This window comes from Elephantulus edwardii, unplaced genomic scaffold (genome assembly GCF_000299155.1).
Source record: "Elephantulus edwardii isolate Elephantulus edwardi_28Jun2011 unplaced genomic scaffold, EleEdw1.0 scaffold00323, whole genome shotgun sequence".
NCBI classification, from domain to species: Eukaryota; Metazoa; Chordata; class Mammalia; order Macroscelidea; family Macroscelididae; genus Elephantulus; species Elephantulus edwardii.
The window spans coordinates 1,481,292-1,500,237 of NW_006400073.1; the positions used below are offsets into that span (position 1 = coordinate 1,481,292).

At 43.3% G+C, this 18,946-nt stretch overlaps 1 protein-coding gene across 1 annotated transcript in view; it reads left to right on the forward strand.

Moving 5' to 3' along the window:
- FLI1 (Fli-1 proto-oncogene, ETS transcription factor) overlaps positions 1-18,946 on the forward strand; it is a 172,199-nt gene that overhangs the window by 82,106 nt on the left and 71,147 nt on the right. The window contains exon 2 of the mRNA XM_006901379.1: positions 14,765-14,976. Within this exon, the coding sequence (XP_006901441.1) occupies positions 14,765-14,976 (212 nt within the window). The remainder of the gene's footprint in view (positions 1-14,764; positions 14,977-18,946) is intronic.

The following is an 18,946-nucleotide window of genomic DNA, read 5'->3' on the forward strand; positions in this document are numbered from 1 at the left end:
TTAGTGAAAGCTACAGCTCTGGATTCTGTTACATGCATACCTTCATAGAGCCCAGAGACACCCCCTTCTCTGAACGCATGTGGGCACATTCCCTTCAATTATTAACCTTCATTACATAAAGTACTTGCATCTGCAAAGGATTTTATTCCATCTTCCAGGAGTTCTGCTAGCTAACTTCCCTGGATCATGCACTACAGAAGTCACCACCACATGAAGATTTAAGTGATGAAAGGGTCAGGAGTGCTGTCCATAAAGACTACTTTAGAAATCACCTCCATAACATATTTGGCCATGGCCTAGGATTAGTGCTGGTAAACAAAAAACACTGTGGGAGAAGAATGTGCATTTTGCATTTGGGCTGCCAGCTTGGCAACAAACTAATTGAGAGACCTGTGGCCAGGACTGAACCTTTTAGCCCCAGTTCCCTTTCACTAGTATGAGTTTAGTGAAATAGGACAACTATTGTAAAAGTTTTATGGAGACTTAGAGTTTTGAAATAATACAACTGCTGTTTATTCCTTTTAATTGAAAAGTGTGTGTGTGTGTGTGTGTGTGTGTGTGTGTGTGTGTGTATGTGTGTGTGTGTTGTTTTGTCTGTCTGGGATAATTCAATACAACATTTTCCAGGCCTGTGCCACTCTCACAATCACTGCTATGTTCCACCCTGTGTTGCAGTCCCTGTGTCAGCCCATCTTGTTGAGAGTCTTCTCTTTAACTGACCTCTACAAAGCGTGATGTTCTTCAGCCGGGACTGGTCCTTCCTGATAATATGTCCAGAGTATGTGGGACAAAGTCTCACCATTCTTGCTCCTAAGAAAAATTCTGGCTATTCTTCTTCCAGGACATATTTGTTAATTTCTTAGAAGTCCATGCTATAGTTAATATTCTTAAACAACACCCTAATTCAGAGACCTTGTTTCTTCTTTGTTCTTCATTATTAATTGTCACATTTTCCCCCATTAATATTATGCCATTGGAAAGACTATGACTTGGATCAGGTTATCCCACTTTTCATCAAACAGGGTTGTGTCAACAGCATTTCATTGGCTGTTAGTGAGTCTGCCTCTACCCCTGATGCCACATTCTTTCTATAATATAGCTTGAATAGTTCAGCATACAGGTTGAATAAATATGGTGGAGAAAAGGCCAAGTGTTATTTCCTTGTTCTGTTTGAACCATTACTTCTTGGTTTACATACATGAACACAATTAAGTTTTCTGGAGTTTCTGTCCTTAACAATGTTATCCATAACATGCCGTGGAATACCTTCTCATAATCAATAACACACTCATAAGCAACTTTCTGGTATTCTCTGCATATAGTTGTGGTATTATAACTTCTATGAAATGATTAATTGATAGCTGCATTGAGGGGCTCGGTTATTTCATGACCCTTATACAAAGTCCAATACTATAGAGGTTCTTGGGGATGTAGTTCCATCAAGAAGAGGAATCTAGAGTGGAGTGTGTTCTTTGGATCAAGGAATTGGGGGGAGAGATGAACAGAAGACTCAGGAACCATGCAGACTTCCTAAGCAGCTTGGTGATAGCTGAAGACCACAGTGATGTGAACATAGCACCTTCCCTGACCCACAACATGTCTACCCAGAAACATACGGATCTCTTTCAGTCATTGCCCTCAAGTTGGAACTGACTCATAGCTGACCTTCCACCAGATGTCCCAGGCTTTCAATCACACAGGAGGAGATTCCCCATCGTTTTCCTTTGCAACCACTTATGAGTGAGCTTGAGTAACTTGGAGAACGGTCCCCTCTTTAGGAATCTCTTTTATCATTTACTGTTTGTTTTCTATAAGTGATGCTGATGGCTTTCACTTTTCCAAAACCGTATAAGTGTTTGGTGTGCCCAGTTTGATCACCAATGAATGCCTTACCCATGGCATGACTGAGTGAGTGTCATGCTGCATTCTCACTGTTTTATGCTGCCAGTGTTAGATACAGCTTGTCTGCATGTGTGTCACAGACACAAATACGCACAAACATGCTGGCTTCACATCAGCTCCTCACCATCCATGTCTTTCTGTGGAGTCTGTTTGGGATGCTTAGCGCTTCCTCACAGCATGGTGGCTGGCTTCCAAGGGCTAGAGGTCCTGTACAGGACAAGAACTGGGTGGGACTAGTCAGGCAAGAAACCAAGAGGCGGTTAGTATCTAGCCTTGGAGGTCTTGCGAGGCTCCATCTGCTACCTTCATTGAGGCAATCATAAAGTCTCATCAGGGCTCAAGGAGGAAGGAGGTGGATTCTGGCCATAGATGGAGAATGACGAAGGGAGGAAATACTACAACAATCATTTTGGGGTATTACAGTCTGCCGGTTGTGGACCTGGGTCACACAAGGCACTTAATCTTTTTGCACAGAAGGCTTTGAGTTAATACTTAGTGACTGACTGGTATTTTCTTACCTTCTTTCTATCCAGTTTTTGTTGCAACTTACCACCTCTTCTCTTTTTCTGCTTGCCACCTGTAAGAAGAAAATAACAGGCAGGAATTGGCCAAAGGTCAGTAGCTAGTGAGGAAGGAGAGAGAGAGGCTTACAGTGACTATCAGCTGCCGCTCCCTTCTTGGGTTCTGCAGGTGTGGTTGGGGGGTAACACCCTCTCTCTAAGCTGGGCACTTCATTGTTGCTGAGTCTGCTGGTTTCCAGACATGAACAAGACAGGGATTTCCTCCTAGAATCTTGGTTAGCTTTATTGTGTATGTGTATGACTGGAAAGAGAAAGGGATCTGTGTTGTGAAAAGACTGTGACAAAAAGTATGCTTCATGTAGTAACGGGGTAATATTCACTTCTAGTAACCTGGTCTGGTCATGGTTTTGTGGACCCACTGATCAGGACAGCAGCTAAGAACTTGGTCTGGTTGCTTTTGGACTGTCCTGTAGAAAAGCTCAAGATGATAAGTTCTTTCTTTACATGTTCAGGGCAAAAAGAATGGAGGGGGAGGACACAATGTGAGACCAGTGCTTCTTGGATCATTCCCAAAGTTAGACATGGAAACGCAGCCTAATTGTAAGGGCAGATGCAGGGCAGGATCTGTCCGCCATGACTACAACTGGAAGATTTCCTCCCCTACCTTTATCCAGGAGTGGCATTCACTTCCCTAATAGCTTGCCTTTGGAAACCCTGTGAACCTGGAGAAAGGATGAAAGTTATACAGGTGTCCAGGTCTTTTGTTCATAAGATTGCTATGAGTCACCTACGATTTGATGAAACTTAACAGCAACCTTTATTCAGCACAGTGTATCTTCTAGAACAGAGGACATACTTGCATCTTTCTTCTTTTATGTGTTTCTCGATGGAGTGAGAACACCCTCAGGGCCCCTTTTTCAACCTTTCCCTTCCACTCTAGAAGCATGTCAGTCTCTGCTTTCACTGAGCTCCTTGTTCATCATTAATATCAGTCAGTCCATCAGAGAGCAGTAATCTGACCACATCCTCCTTCACTCAACTGACATGTACTTGGAACATAACATTTAACTTAATATAAATGAAAAGTAATTTGGAAGTGTTGTTGTTGGGTGCCTTCAAATTGACTATGATTCCTAATGACTCTCTGAGTAATGTATCAGAACTTTGCTGTATCCTGTGCAATCCTCACGATCTCTGTTATGTTCAGGCCTGTTGTTGTAATCATTCCGTTGGTCCAGTTTGTTGGGGTCTTCCTCTCTTTCTGATCCTCCACAGGGTATCTTTTTCCAATGACTGGCTGGCCTCTTCTGACAACATACCTAAAGAATGTGAGATGAAGTTTTACTGTCCTTGTCTCTGCAACGTTGTTGCACTTCCCCCAAGACATACCTGTTTGTTCTTTTGGCAGTCAACATTCTATTCTAGAACACCATAATTCAAAGGCATTGATTGTTCTTCTGTCATCCTTTTCATTGTCTAGCTTTCTGATGCATAGCAGGAGATTTCAAAGACCTTACGCTTAAATCAGGCATACTTTAATCTTTAAACGGGCATCATTGTTCTATGGCTCTTTGGAGAGCTGCTTGACAGCACATTTTCCCAGTGCATTATGTCTTTTGAGTTCTTGGCTGCTGCTGTTTAGGTGTTGTTTGTAGACCCAAGTGAAATTAAATCCTTGACAACTTCAGTCTTTTGTCTGTCAGTCATAATGATGTTGCTTTTGTTTTCTTGGTGTTGAGATATAATCCATACTGAAGACTGTGGTCTTCTTTCCCCCTCTTCCTTTTTTTCCCCGTGTTGTGTACCATCAAATCAGATCTGACTGGCACAGGAGAAGATTGCCCCTCCTTCTCCAGCATAGCATCAGGTGGATTCGAACCATGTACTGTCAGGATTGCAGCACAGCTTTTTACCACTAGGTGAGAGCTCCCTTAAGACTGTGGTCTTTGATAGTCTTCAGTTAAGTGGTTCAAATGTTTTTCACTTACTGTAAACAAGGTTGTGTCATCTGTATAATGCAGATTGTTGATGAGTCTTCCTCCAGTAATGATGCTACATTCTTCTTCATATAGTCCAACTTCTCAAATGATTTGTTCATTGTACAGATTCCATAGTTATGGAGAAAAGATATAACACTTAGGCATAGATTTCCTGAATTTAAGCCATACAACATTCCCTTGTTCTGTTTAGAAAACAGCTTCTTGGCCTATATATATAGGTTTTCCGTGGGCACAAGTCAGTGTTCTAGGACTGTTATTAGGTACCACCAAGCCTGCTCTGACTCATTGTGACCTAGCCATCACCCTCACCATCCTCACAATCTCTCCTGCACTTCAATCCATTGTTTCATTCATTGTGTCAGGGAATTTCATTGAAGGCCTCCTCTTCTCTCCCAAGCATGACATCTTTCTCTAAGGACTGGCCACTCCTGATCAAAGTTTGTGAGATGAAGTCTTGCGATACTCATCTCCAAAGAACCCTCTGGCTGCACTTCATCTAAGACAAATTTGTTTGTTCTTTTGGCAGTCCATTACATTTTTCAAAGCATCACTTCTTTTATGGTCTTCTTCATTCACTGTCCCAAGTTTCACATAGATACAAGGTGATTGAAAAGATCATTACTTGGGTCAGGCAGTATTTTGAAGAGGTCCTTGACAAAAATTTGCCCAGTGCAGTATCTTCTAACTGAAACTGGTGGCCCAGCAGATAGGGAGTTGTGCTGCCAACCCAGAATCCAACAGCTGCATCTTGGGAGATAGATGGCTAATTTCCTCTTTATGCAATTTATAGCCTCTGAAAACTCACTGAGGGGTCAGCTATGAGTCAGTTCCAACTCAAAAACAGTAAGTGAGAATTGAAATAAATAAAGTGAGTGAAACTTTTATATTAGTGAGCTCATGAACATGCACATGCCATTCTTTTAATGTGTAATGAGTAATCAGTTATGAATAGCAGTACTCAGCTACTAACATTAGGGTTGTTGGTTTGAGCCTACCAACTGGCTCTGTGGATGAACAGAAACGTAGGAAGATTATAGCCAATAAAATCCTGTGAAGCACTTCCACTCTGTGACTCATGACATTGTGATTGGTGAGATAATAGGAGTTTGTTGTTTGGGGGGATGTTAATCATTTCCAGTATCATGTCTGCCACCAAGTCTATAATTCTTGCTACTGTTCTCTCTACTCTATTTAGATTATTTGCTGTTTAATTTGCTACTCTATTTAAAAGCATTGCTACCTCTCCCCATTTGCATGTTGGATGGATACATAGTAGTGCCTTGTCTATGCCTCTGAGAGAGCATACTTGGAAGCCAGAGGATGGGGAGCACTGAAGGCTGTGGTGGAATAATGTCCATAGCGTGAGAAGGAAGAACAGAAGCGCAAACCAGTGATGTTGCCTCTTTCTAGGGAAGCCTGTAGAATAATGATTAATAATCTAACTATTGTCACCATACCTACAACTTTTAAGCCCTGGGTAACTGATCTTTTAAGTAAGCAATACAGGGGAGAATATAAGCATTATATGCCAACAATTTTCATGCCATTTTTCCATATTTAGCTTCATTTAATAAGACTTTGTAGCAAATGGGATGCATTTATTCTATCCCAAGAACTGATTTTAATACTCTGCTTACATGCTCTTATTTTATCTTCATTTCAAAAGCTTTCCAGGTAAAATACTGTTTTATTATTTTTACCAATACAGTAATAGAGTTCACCAAACGTTAATGACTTGTGTTGGGGATCTATCTTGCCACGATTGAGCTAAGGTTGGACACAATACACTCTGACTCTTAAGCTGCAGTGAACACACAGGTTACTCTCTGAGGGTACTTGGGAAGGCAGAACGAATGCCAGGTGAATTCAGTGCCAGATTATCTATGAATACAAGGGTTACCCTCGGAGGGCGCTTGGGAACGTGGAGTGAGTGCCAGGTAGAGGGCTGAATTCAGTGCTGGATTCCTTGGGTCCTGAGTTGCTTGGTGCCTCCCCAAGTTTGGTTTCACTTTTTTTTTTAAGGTGATAGCTATGGGTGGAATTTTTTAAAAAATTGTGGTAAAAATATATATAACAAAACCTTTGCTAGTTCAATAGTTTTTACATGTATTATCCAATGACATTGTTTACATTCTTTGTGTTATACAACCTTAATTATTATCCTCTTAACCCAAATTATTCCACCAATATTAACATAAACCCTGTTCACACTATATAATAATTCCCCTTCTTCTTTTTCCTCCTCACCTCCAGCAACCACTGGTAAGTGCTGACTGCTACCTGTTTGACTGAATAATGTGTTTGTCTTTTGAGGACTGACTTCTTTCTTTTCTTTTTTTAACTGAAATTTTATTGTAAGTTTATAAAAATGTTTGATTTCCATTCATTCATTGTTGCACGTTTTCCTCCCTGCCTCCACCCGCTCCTCACCCCACCCCCCATTAAGGAATGACTTCTTTCAAAGTCCATCTGTATTAGGACTTCAGATCTCATGGCAGAACAACATGAACAAATGTTTTAACATCTCAGAGTACTCATTTAGTCATTTCAAGAGACAGAGTGGTTAAGAGGACTTTAAGGGGGGGAAAAAAAGCTAAGTCCCTGGCTGGGGCAAACAGTTCCACACTCAGCTACACATCTAAAAGTGAAGGCCTAGTGATCTGTTTCTGTGACGATTCCATTCAGCTCACTCTACCGAGCCTGAACTGTGGAGTGAGTTTCACAACTGACTGTGCAGTGCATTTTCAGAGGCTGGAAATCGCATGGGAGGAGATTGCTCATCTTTCTCCCTCAAAGCAAGTGGATTCGAACCACTTGTCTTTGGGTTGACCAGCACAGCTCCTTGCCCACTAGTTCTGTGCAGATTGCAGCAGAGGGCACTCCATGGAGCAGTTTCATTCTCTAAGCACAGAGTCACTGTTAGGTGAAACTAATGGTGTACCAGAAGGTTTGGCTTTTCTTATGAAAACAATTCAAGCTAAGGAAATAGTGTTTTGCACATAACAAGTGCACTGATAATTGTGTGTGGCTTCTATGTACTATTTTTTATAATGATTACACAGGATGTATTATGAGTGATAACTTTAAAGCTACCTTACCCAAATGGGGTTGCAGGGTAAGATGGGCCACCAGTCCATCTCAAGGCCAAACCTACACCTCTCAACAAGTGTGCCACATTACACCTGCTGTTGGTCTGGAGGTCAGCATGTCTGCAAAGTTGGGCCATCTTAGCGGCCACCCTAGACAGTGCCCCGCCTGAGTGCTCTTGTTAAAAAGTAGAGTTGAGACAGCGTGCTTGGAAATATACCTGCTTGATGTCAGGATCTTACTCTGCGGCCTGCCCTTTCCGGCACTCTCAAAACAGGACGATACTTCTCAGAATTCGAGCACTAAGCCAACCTGAGGTTACTTTCAGAGTGACAACTGTTGGGGTAGGGGAAACCCCAGATCTGAGCATTCTGTAGGGTTGGCCAAGGCCTCCTGCTTCCAGTCTTTGTCACTTTGAAATCAGTGTACGTACAGCGTGGTCTGAACTCCCTCATCTCCTTCCACAGTGAGACCTGGGTTCAGTTCCCAGCCAGCGCACCTCAGCAGAGCTTCCAGAGTAAGGCAAACGAGGAAGAAAAACCCAGAGATTGAGATCTGTTTCTGAAAATCAGCCAATGGAAGGCAATGGTCAGTGGATCGTGGCTGGAAATTAGACAGCACATCACACCACTGTGCTTGGGGTTACCATCAGCCTTCTAGAGAATAACTAGTCCTCTGCTGATCAAAAGGACAGTGGCCCCAAGTTCTGGGACAACAAGACGGGCCAGGGCATCCTAAACATTAGGGGAACTTAGTCACTCTGGCAATATCCCTTTACTGTTATGTGGATAATTTTCTATATGCATTCTGTCACTCCAAAATTAAATATTCATCCATTCTTCATTAGAAAGTCCTTGAACATCAGTCAAGTGCTCATGCCTGTCAGCATCAGTAAAGGTTTTTATAAAACATGCATAAAATAGTAACAACTACAAGTTTTCGATGAACCATAATAGTTGTTGAATGGTAGTTGACTGTCAGCTTAGTATCTTACCACCTGAAAAATGGGTGTAGTGCCTGGTCCATGTCTGTACGCATGCCAGTCCCAGCAGTGTTGTGAGTGCCCTCACACCCATTTCTCACAAGAGCTATCCTGAGCTGTTCTCCCTGCTGACCTCCAGCTCTCCCCTTGCCTTTCCTCAACTATGTTGGCTGTTCACAAAGCAATTTAGAGAAGGTTCCCTAATGCCACTCTCCATCACAGAAACGTGGTGACTTTGTCACGGGACCGGGTGCCGAGTTCTTGTGGGGGAAGAAGAATATTCTTCCACTCAGATATATCTTTCCATGCGGGACCCAGATCAGCTTGTCTGAGGCCCCATCTCTCCACATCACTCAATCCTTACTTCCTCCCCGTCCCCGTTTTCTATACTTTCTGAGGTGTCACGTTCAGTCCAGCAAGCCAGGCACTCTCAGCCTTCCCTTACTTCTCTCCCTCCTCAGTCTTGCCAACTACTGATTCTTTGCTGTGCACTGCTGTCAGCTTGTCTCACTGGTACCTCGTATGTTGCTGTGATGCTGCAAGCTATGCCACCTGTATTTCAGGTGCCCGTGAGGCTGCACTGGAACTTCAGACAAACTAGGAAGAAAGACCAGCAAACCTGCTTCTGCAAATCATCCAAGGAAAATGTTTAGAATAAAATTCTGCCCAGTGTTGTGAGGTGCCATTGATTCAAGTATGATTCAAGTATTGCCCAAAGTGACTCTATTAACAGCAGATCTGAACCCTATCCTGCCTGTGCCATCATCCTCATCATCTCTCACACGCTGGAGCCCATTGCAGCAGTCAGTGTCAATCCACCTGGTTAGGGGTCTTCTTCTCTATAACTGTCCCTCCATCTTTCCAAGCATGATGTCTCTCTTCAAGAAATAGCCTCACATACCAATATGTCCAAAGCATGTGAGATGAAACTTTATTGTTTTTGCCTCTAAGGAGCACTCTATGTGCACAATTTCCAAGGTCTTTCTGTTTGTTCTTTTGGCCATCCATTGTCTATTTAATATTCTTCTCCAACACCACAGCTCAGAGACATCTGTTCTTTTTTTGTCATTCTTATTCATTGTCCAGAACTCCAAGCATAGCAAATGATTGAAAGACCACTTCCTAGAAAGATATAAATCAGTCACTGAAAGCTACATGAAGAGAATTCTGCTCTGAAACGAGTGTAGTTGTTACTGGAATCAGGTCAGTGATGCCAGCTTGAATGGTGGGATGATGGTGACTGCAGCATTTACAATGCTCAAAGTGTTACATCTGACTGGTTGGACTCAATGTGGGAAGAGTGTGCAAGTCTGTTGTTAATGAATAAAGAGTCTAAAAGTAAAAGTTCTCAGCTTCTAGCTGGAACCCTTGATACAGAGGTGAAGGTTTGAGGGGTCTGAAGGAAGTCAGTGTACTTGCCTATTTTGATGTTGCTAATTAATTGCATTAGGAAAGTCTACTGTCAGAGACCTTTCCAAAGTACTGAAGACCAAGGACATCAGTCTGGATACTAAAGTATGCCTGATCCAGGCCATAGTCTTTGCAGTTACTTGCTATGAATCAGAAAGCTGGACAGTGACTAAGGATTATAGAAAGATAATTGATGCCTTTGTGCTGTGGTGATGGAGAAGAGTGTTGAATATACTATGGACTGCCAGGAGCACAAACAAATTTATCCTAGAGAGGGTAAGACCAGGCTGCTCCTTGGAGGCAAGGTTTCTGAAGCTTCATCTGACAAACTTTGGACAGGTGGAGTGAAAGTGCAAGAGAGAAAGACTTTGAGAAGATGATTGATTCAGTGACGGGTGTAATGGGGGTAAGTGTGTCAGAAGAGACAGTAAGATTGGCACAGGATAGAGCAGGGGTTAGGGCTGTTGTACATGGGTAGCTATGAGTCGCAGGTGACTTGACAGCACATAACAACAATAACAATTAATGTGAGGGTTTTTTTTTCTATTGTATACTAACAAAAGAAAGTTTTATTCTATGCTCAGTCTAATCAGCTTAATACCCTTTCCAGTCCTTACACTCTGAGTTTTCTTTCACTTTGTACCATCTGTTTCCTTAAGACTGAACCCTGCCTTGTGTTGCCCATTTACTGCAGCAGTTCTTTGCTGGGAATCATCGATTTTTGCTTGGTTTTCTTTTAAAATACTAATTCATTTACAGAATTTGAATACATTGATATAGAAAACAGGTTCTTCCAATTTCCCTCAACCCCCACCCATCAAATTGTATAACTCTGCCCCAGGCCATCCTCATCCCTCTGCTTCCAACCTCCACCCCCCGCCCCCCACGCTTGGATCCATATACTCGTTCTACAGTAACGGTTTTATATAGTATTTGTTCTTGTGGGACCGAGTTCACTCAGCATAATGCTCTCCAGTTCCTCTCAAGTTAGGTAATAATTTAAAAAATCATTGCTCCTGTGTGCTATGTAGTATTCCATTGTGTGAATGTACCATAATTTCTCAATCCATTTGTTTGTGGTTGGACATTTGGGCTGTCTAGGGTTGTGATTCTTGCTTGGGAACCATGGTTTTGCCACCTGCTCCTTCCTTTGGACTTGGTGGTCCTGCTTTGTCTTGATGGCTTTCTCTTTCCCCAGACCATTCTTCAACTCTAACCTACAGGACACAAGGTGTAAGTTTTTTGTTTTGTTTTGTTTTGTTTTTTAAGCAGAAACATCAAGTTTCAAATATGATAAACGAAGACTTACTCTCTAGTGCTGGAGATTATATCTGAGTACTTAAGATGTAGTCTCTTCCCTGAAGCTTACCTGAAAAGAGTTTTTCATCTTTATCACCAAAAGGGCAGTGATAGATGTAGGTGGCAGTGTGCCCTTGTGCCCTGTTTGAATTAGCTAGTGCTGCTATAACTGAAATAGCACAAGTGGATGAACGTAATGAGCAGGAATTGGTTGGCTCACAGTTTGGGAGACTAGAGATCTGAACTAAGAGTGCCAGCTCTCTGGATGCTCTGCTGGGAGGGAGGTTCTTGCTGCTTCAGTTTCTGTTTGCTGCTTCTCTGGAGACCTTCATGGTATCTGTATCTGCTTGGCTGCTTGCTTAAATCTCTTTCACATCTCAAAAGAAAAGAATTCAAGATAAACCTTATGCTAATTCACACTCATAAACATAACAAAGACAATCCATTCACAGATGGGATTATAACCACAAGCAAAGAAGTGTTATTTATAGCACATACTTTGGGAGCACAGAATTCAGTCTGTCTGTGCTCTTGGTGTAGATTTTGAGGAATTACATCATCTCAGGAAGATCTTCACACTTGTAACTTTATGTATTGGAGAGAGTTCAGTACTTGACTGGAACATGGAGCCAGACCTGAACCCAAAGTGGTTCAGAGAAGCCCAGCTTCTTTTTGAACTTTACAAGATTGGAGGGGTGGGAGGGGAATGAGAAGGATCCTGGTACATTGCAGGTTCATATCTAGGAACATTCTCCTGTTTGAGTATGTGAGATTTTCCAGATCATGGTGGAGGGAGGATCAGTTCTTAATTTGCTGTCTACACTCCAGAGTCCATTGATGCAAGAGCCGACTTCCTGGGGCATGTTCTAGAGCTTCCTCCTTGATTCCAGCTGAAAGCAGCTGGAGAAAAGCCTTCCTCTTAGAAATCTGGCATACTTGTCTGCTGAGGCTGAGAATGGCTGGGGAGAGGGATCAGTGGTTGTGGGACTGACTAGAGTGTGTTACAAGTGTATGGAGGGACATTCAGGCAAGAATATTAATTTTACAAGGGACATAGACAAATCAAAGGTTTTCACTGGTGCTGTTCATTCATTTAGGAGGCTCTTGCAGCACATTGTTATTTGTTATTGAGTTGGAACCGACACACAGCAAACCCTCCAGTGGATTTTCAGATGCAGTAAATCACATAAGAGGAGAAGCTGGTGGATTTAAACTGTGTGCCTTTGGGATTGCAGTGCAGCTCCTTATCACGAGGCTACCAGGACTCCCTTCTGTGGCAGAGTCTGTAGGAAGTCACACTGCTAACCCAAAAGTGGCACTCTGGGGGTGTGAATCCCCTAGTGGCTCCTCAGAAGAAAGGTGAGCAGTCTGATTTAGCATGACGTACAGCCTACAGAAACCTGTCAGTCAGTTCCAGCTTGATGGCAGTGAATTTGTTGAGTTCAATTATTCTTATTTAAATAAGTGTGACGGTGTTGTTGTGTGTCATCAAGTCAGAACTGACTCATGCATTGCTGAACCCTCTGCAGATTTTCAGAGGTTGTACACTGCAGGAGAGGAGATGTAACTGAAGAGAATACTTTAAAGCTAACTATTGTCATAGCTAACTTGTATTGAGTATTCTTTACTAGGTGGTAGAATGGTTCTGAGCGTCTTTCATGTATCTTAATTTAATGTTCATAATAAACCTGTGAAATGATGTTGTTGTTGTTGTTTAATGCTGTCGAGTCGTAGACGACTCATAGCGACCCTATGGACAAACAGCCTGAGCACTGTTTGTACATAAAGTTTCCGGAGGCAAGCCATTTTGGAAGTGGATGCCGCTCTTGCTTCCAGGCTTGATTTAGTCGGGAAGCTCCAGCCAACACTGTCCACCATGGGTGCCCATTACCACAATTGGCACATCACTGTGAAATGATAGAGAATGAATAATAGTAATACTTTCATCTTCTTCTGAAAAGTGGTAAACTTAATTTGATGTAATTAGATGGACTATGGAGTCCCTAGGGGACCTCTCATGGCTTGGTTTAAATTACTCAGCTAACTCAACCTTTCCGGGGTTTAAATCTACTAGCAGTCTGAGGGATAGCCCAATGGAGGATCCAACTAGCTATAGAATTAGTTCTTACCCAATGGCATTGAGTGCCCTGAATGGAGTCACTGCATGATGAAGTTAACATGCTTGACAGTGAACTAAAAGGTTGGAAGTTTGAATCCACCCATAGATAGCCATCGTGATCTGCTTTGAAAGTTTGCCATTATAAGTCCTGTGGAGCACAGTTGGGCCCCTGAGGTCACCATGAATCAGTGATTTTGGTTTGCATGGACTGTACTGAGAGCTTCACTCCAGATCAAGACCTACAATTCTTAAGATTTAATGTGATTTGTTTAATGGGAGAATATTACTATCAAATTCTGATTGAGAGGAGATCTCTGGAAAGTTGAAGACTGTTCTTCTCAGTCTGTGATCTCCAAGACCCAAACTGTATCAGGTGAGCTGGTAGGAGAATGGATGGAGCAGCTGTCCCCCTTCAGAGAGCCATCCTTTTATTCCAACCTCCCACAGAACTGAGGTTCTGAATTATCCCTTCCACACATCAAAATCAAGGATGCTGTCATCTCAATGGATCAGGCAAGAAAACCTGTCCAAGTGCCCTAATTTGTAAGGTGGCAGACAGCCTCTTTATCCACGGCAGGAGTAGAACTGAGAGGCAGTTCCAGCCATCTGGGCAAGTCTGAGCAAACTGTGGAAAGTTTCTTATATCCAGCCGCTACATCATCTCATTAATCCACTTGTCATCTCTCTGAGAAGGTTGTTTTTACTCCTGCTTAGAGATAAGGAAACTGAAACATGACCAGGACCAGCATGAGCTCCACTCTTCTCAAGTCAGTTCCAACTCAACTCTAACCGCTCCTCAGCATTTTCTTTTTCAGAAGCAGATCTTGGAGATTTTCTCCTACCATGCTCCGGGTGGTTTGAGCCGTCCACTTTGGGTCAGTCTCATTGCCACCAAGTCAGGGCTGACCTGAGGTTGACCCTCTGTGGGGTTTCTAAAGCTGTAAAACACATGGGAGGAGAATGCCTGTCTTTCTCCCTTGGAGCTCCTGGTGGGTCTGCATCACTGCTTGGCCTTTGGTTAATAGTGCAGCACCCTGTGGACTAAGGCACTAGTCTTCCCTCTTAGGTTAGTAGGCAAATTTGAACCATGTACACCACCCAGGGACCTTCCATAAATTGCATGCTTGCTCCTGTTTCCCCTGCAGTAGCATGCTGACTGCACATCCGCACTTTGTGACCACAGCTCCTACCCTCTCCCCATCTTTCTTGGGACCAAGGGCTACAGACGCAATAAACAAACTCCCTCTTTTGTATAGGAGTTCATTTCCTCTCTACAATCCAGACTGCCTCCCTCCACTCTTGACCACCAGGAAACCCCATCAATTATGTATGAGAATGAGATCCCGGGGATGGAGTCAACCAGCAAACTTCACAGCTAGGCTCACCCTGCCCTCTCAGTTGACTGAAGAGTGACCCTGGTATTCTCTTCTCCCCTGGCCTGCAGGAGGCTCTGTCGGTGGTGAGTGACGACCAGTCCCTCTTCGACTCCACTTACGGAGCAGCAACCCACCTCCCTAAGGCCGACATGACCGCCTCAGGGAACCCCGACTATGGTCAGCCTCACAAAATCAACCCCCTTCCGCCGCAGCAAGAGTGGATTAACCAGCCAGTACGGGTCAACGTCAAGAGGGAGTACGACCACATGAATGGCTCCAGGTAAGCCCAGTGCTGAGCTGTGTGGGGCAGACAGTTAGCCTCTGCACAGGGGCTGGAGGACTGGGGCATGTTCCTCTAACTTAGGGTATTTGCAGCAAATGGGAATCTGTGCTGATAAGTCAGATTCAGGGAAGCTGTGGTTGGAGCAGGACTGGGTGGCCACATGACTCCCCATGTAGTCTTCAGAGACCTCAGACTCTGGTCAGATACCATAGAACAGCTAAGTGGTATTAAGTGCTGGTTTGTCAGTACCCATCTGAGAAGATTAGAGATAGGATACTCCTCCCAGATCTTTGAAGAACAAAGATGACCAGAATTGCTGTATTTATTTATTTATTTGTGGAACCATTATATTAATAAAACAGCTGCTATTTCACTACTTTTTTTACGTGTACAACTCAGTGACATAAATTCATGACATTGTGCAGCCATTGCCATTGTCCATTTCTAGATGTTTTCTTCATCTTTAAGGGAAACTCCATGCCCTTTAATAAATAATAGTCTATTTTCTGTGGTCTCTTCTTATAAGTGGTGTTTTGTTGTGTGTTGGTTTTTTTTTTCCTTTTGTGACTAACCACCTTTGCTCATCATGCTTTCAAGGTTCATGCTGTAGCACTATCAGGATTCCATTCTCTTTGTGTTCAATATTCCATCGTCTGCGCGTGCACTACGTTTTGTTTATCAGTGCATCTCTTAGTAGGAGTTCAAGATGTTTCTAGATCAAAAGATTCAAGAGAGGTGCAGAAGGAGGGATGTTTCTAGATCAAAAGATTCAAGAGAGGTGCAGAAGGAGGGACTTTGTGCACCTTGAAAGGAAGCAGTGGAAGAGAGTGGTCTCAGGAGAGGGAAGCCCACAGGAAGGGCAAATAAGAGCAAGCCTCTGAGGAAAGCAGCCCAGGGTTCGCATAGGGGCTGTACCTGGGGCCTGCTATCTGAGCTCTCTGCGCACCAGAGCCTCTCTGGGTAGTGCTACCTATGACATATCAGGGAAAGGTAGAGGAATTAGAGGCTGAGGTGAGGACTCACAGAGTGTTCCATGGCACAGGCCTGTCTGTGCACCAAGGCTTGGAAGAGAAGCGTAAGACTCATTCATGAAATATTAAGTAGTCTGAGGAGCCTACAGTGCAGGCACATAAAGATGAAAAGCAGGAGATGGTCTTGAATGGCACGGACGGAGCCAATTGACTTTAAGCATAGATATGATCTTGAACATTGTTAGAGCTGTGACTTCAAATGTGTAGTCACCAGTCACAACGTGCAGAGCACAAGGAGGAGAGGTAGATGGAGCCAGGACACTGAGCTAAGCAAAACTAGAGAAGCCAAACCTATGCCCTTGAGTTAATTCCAGCCCTTGGCGACCTCATGTGTTAAGGAAAGAACCACCGAGGGATTCCTTGGCTGTGATCTTTATGGAGCTCGATTGCCAGACCTCTCTGCCAAGGTGTCATTCTGTGTCAGGCATAAACCACTTGCACGCTCCAACTCCACAATGTCCAGGTACCTAGAGGAGTTAAAAAGTGAGATAAACTTTCCACTGAACCCCAATACAGTTCTGAACTAGAGTAACAATTGTGGAAAGAAAAGAAGTCACTGACAGTACTTTAGTGAATCAATATTGATTTGTGCTGGGAGTGAGGGACTCAAAGCCAACTCTGAAGCCTCTTCAGGAACAAGGACAGGCCGGTGCCTTGAGCAGGCTCAGGGTGGTGAGGATAAGGGATGCTGTCACAGAAAAGGCAGGGCTTCCTTTGGGATTTGCTGTGACCAGTCGGCCAAAGTCCGGATAAAAATGTCTGAGAGTTTTGGCACTGTGGCCCATCATGATCTGTGACTGGCTGGAATTTCAGAGTGATCACCATCTGTGAGAAGTTTTAGCTGGGTAAGTGCATGAGGTCACAAAATAAGCAAGTCTAAGGGAGCTCTGGTGGCCTAATGGCAAGAAGTTGCGCTGTAGTCCCAAAGGCCCGCAGTATGAGCAATCTCCTCCTGTGCCAGTCAGATCTGATTCTACAGCACACAGCAAGTAATAATAATAAAAAAGAAGAAGAAGAAGAAGCCAGTCTAGAGAGAAGAGTGGAGCTTTTGACCAAGGTGGGGGAAAGAGTCTTCTCTAAACAGCCCAGCGTCATGAGAGCACCAAGCCCTCCCCAGCTGCAGCCACACTAACCCAACCAGTACTCAGCTTTCCAGATTTTATGCATTCCAGTGTTCCAGACCCTTGGACACGTGCTCCCTGCTAGCCTTCCCTTTGCCCCATCACTTTCCTGTGACCAGGCCTTGTAACTCCACTCCTACATGGAAAGATACCTTGGCTCTGAGGTGTTAGATGAGACAAAGTTACCAACAGAGATCTGGACTGCAGCCCTGCCCCACCTGCCCATCCTTTCATGCTACCCCTCGCACCTCTGCTCACACCTTCTTGTTCCTACCAGTACCAGCCACCATTTGTTCAGCAGTGATGCCGATTGGCCTAATGGTGAAGCTCTCCTGGTGCTTGTTGAAAATCCAGAGCCAACACCCCTGGAGGGTATCCAGTTTGCTGTAGCCAAGTAGGACCACTTCGTGTTGTGGTGTTTTGGTATTTTTTTCATTTTATACTATTTTATTTACAAAACTTAGAATCCATTGTTTTCAAGAACAGATTCTTTCAATTTCCCTCACCCCCTCCCGCAACAAATTGTGCAGTCTCATAATTAATCCCTCCTCTCCCTGCACATCCTCATCCTTCTGCTTCCAACCTCTCCCACCCCTCTTGGATCCTTATACTCATTCTACAGTAATGGTTTTATACAATATTTGTCCTTGTGAGACTGAGTTAGTTCTTTCAACTTAATGCTCTCAGTCTCTCCCAAGTTAGGTAATAATTTACATAGTTATTGCTCCTACATGCTGCATAGTATTCCATTGTGTGAATGTACCATAATTTCTCAATCCTTTCATTTGTGGTTGGACATTTGGGCTGTTTCCATGTTATTGCAATGGTGAATAATGCTGCTATGGACATTGGTATACAAATCTCCATTTGGGCCTCAGTTTCTCATTTTCTCAGAGTATATTCCAAGTACTGGAATAGCTGAGTCATATGGAATTTCTATGTTCAGCTTTTTGAGGAAGCACCAAACTGCCTTCGAGAGTGGGTGTACCACTTTACAGTTCTACCAACAATGTATAAGAGTTCCAGTCTCTCCACATCCTCTCCAACATCTATTTCTTGCTGCCCTGTTAAACTTTGCCACTGTTAGGAGTGAGATGATACCTCATTGTGGTTTTGATTTGCATCTATCTTATTGCCAGTAATTTGGAGCATTTCTTCATGTGTCTGTTGGCCATTCAAATATCTTCCTCTGTGAAAATTCTTTCCATGTCTTTTGCCCATTTTATAATTGGGTTATCAATTTTTTTCTTGTGGAGGCCCAGGAGTAGTCTATAAACTTTTGTTATAATACTCTTGTCTGAGGTGATATTACCAAATGTTTGTTCCCAGTCTGTATATGAAGACGATAAAATTGATGAATGAGACTTTCTAAAGGATCACTTCTTAAGCTCTGCTGGACCCACACCAAGATAGCATTTCTGACTCCCTACTTTCCTCAGGTCTTCATACAGCAGGGTGAATTAACTCTTTGAGAACTCAGTACTCGTATCTCCTGCTCAAAACTCTTCTCAGCGTCCCTCTGATGTGTCCTCTGCCCCTCTTCATGGCAGCCACAATAAGCCTCCAGGACACACAGACTCTCTAGCTTTGGAGTCTCTTCCCTTGTTTTCGGAGTCTTATAATGATGAGTTGGAACATACCTACTCCACATATCTTGTAAGTCATTTTGGCAATTGTTTCAGGTTTCTGTTCAAATGCCATTTGGCCACCCAATATAAAATAGCATTCTGGCCAGTCTTTTTTTTATTAATTTGGTTTGTTTATTTTTTATTTCAATGAACATCTACAGAGATTTTGGAATTCCATTCATTCATT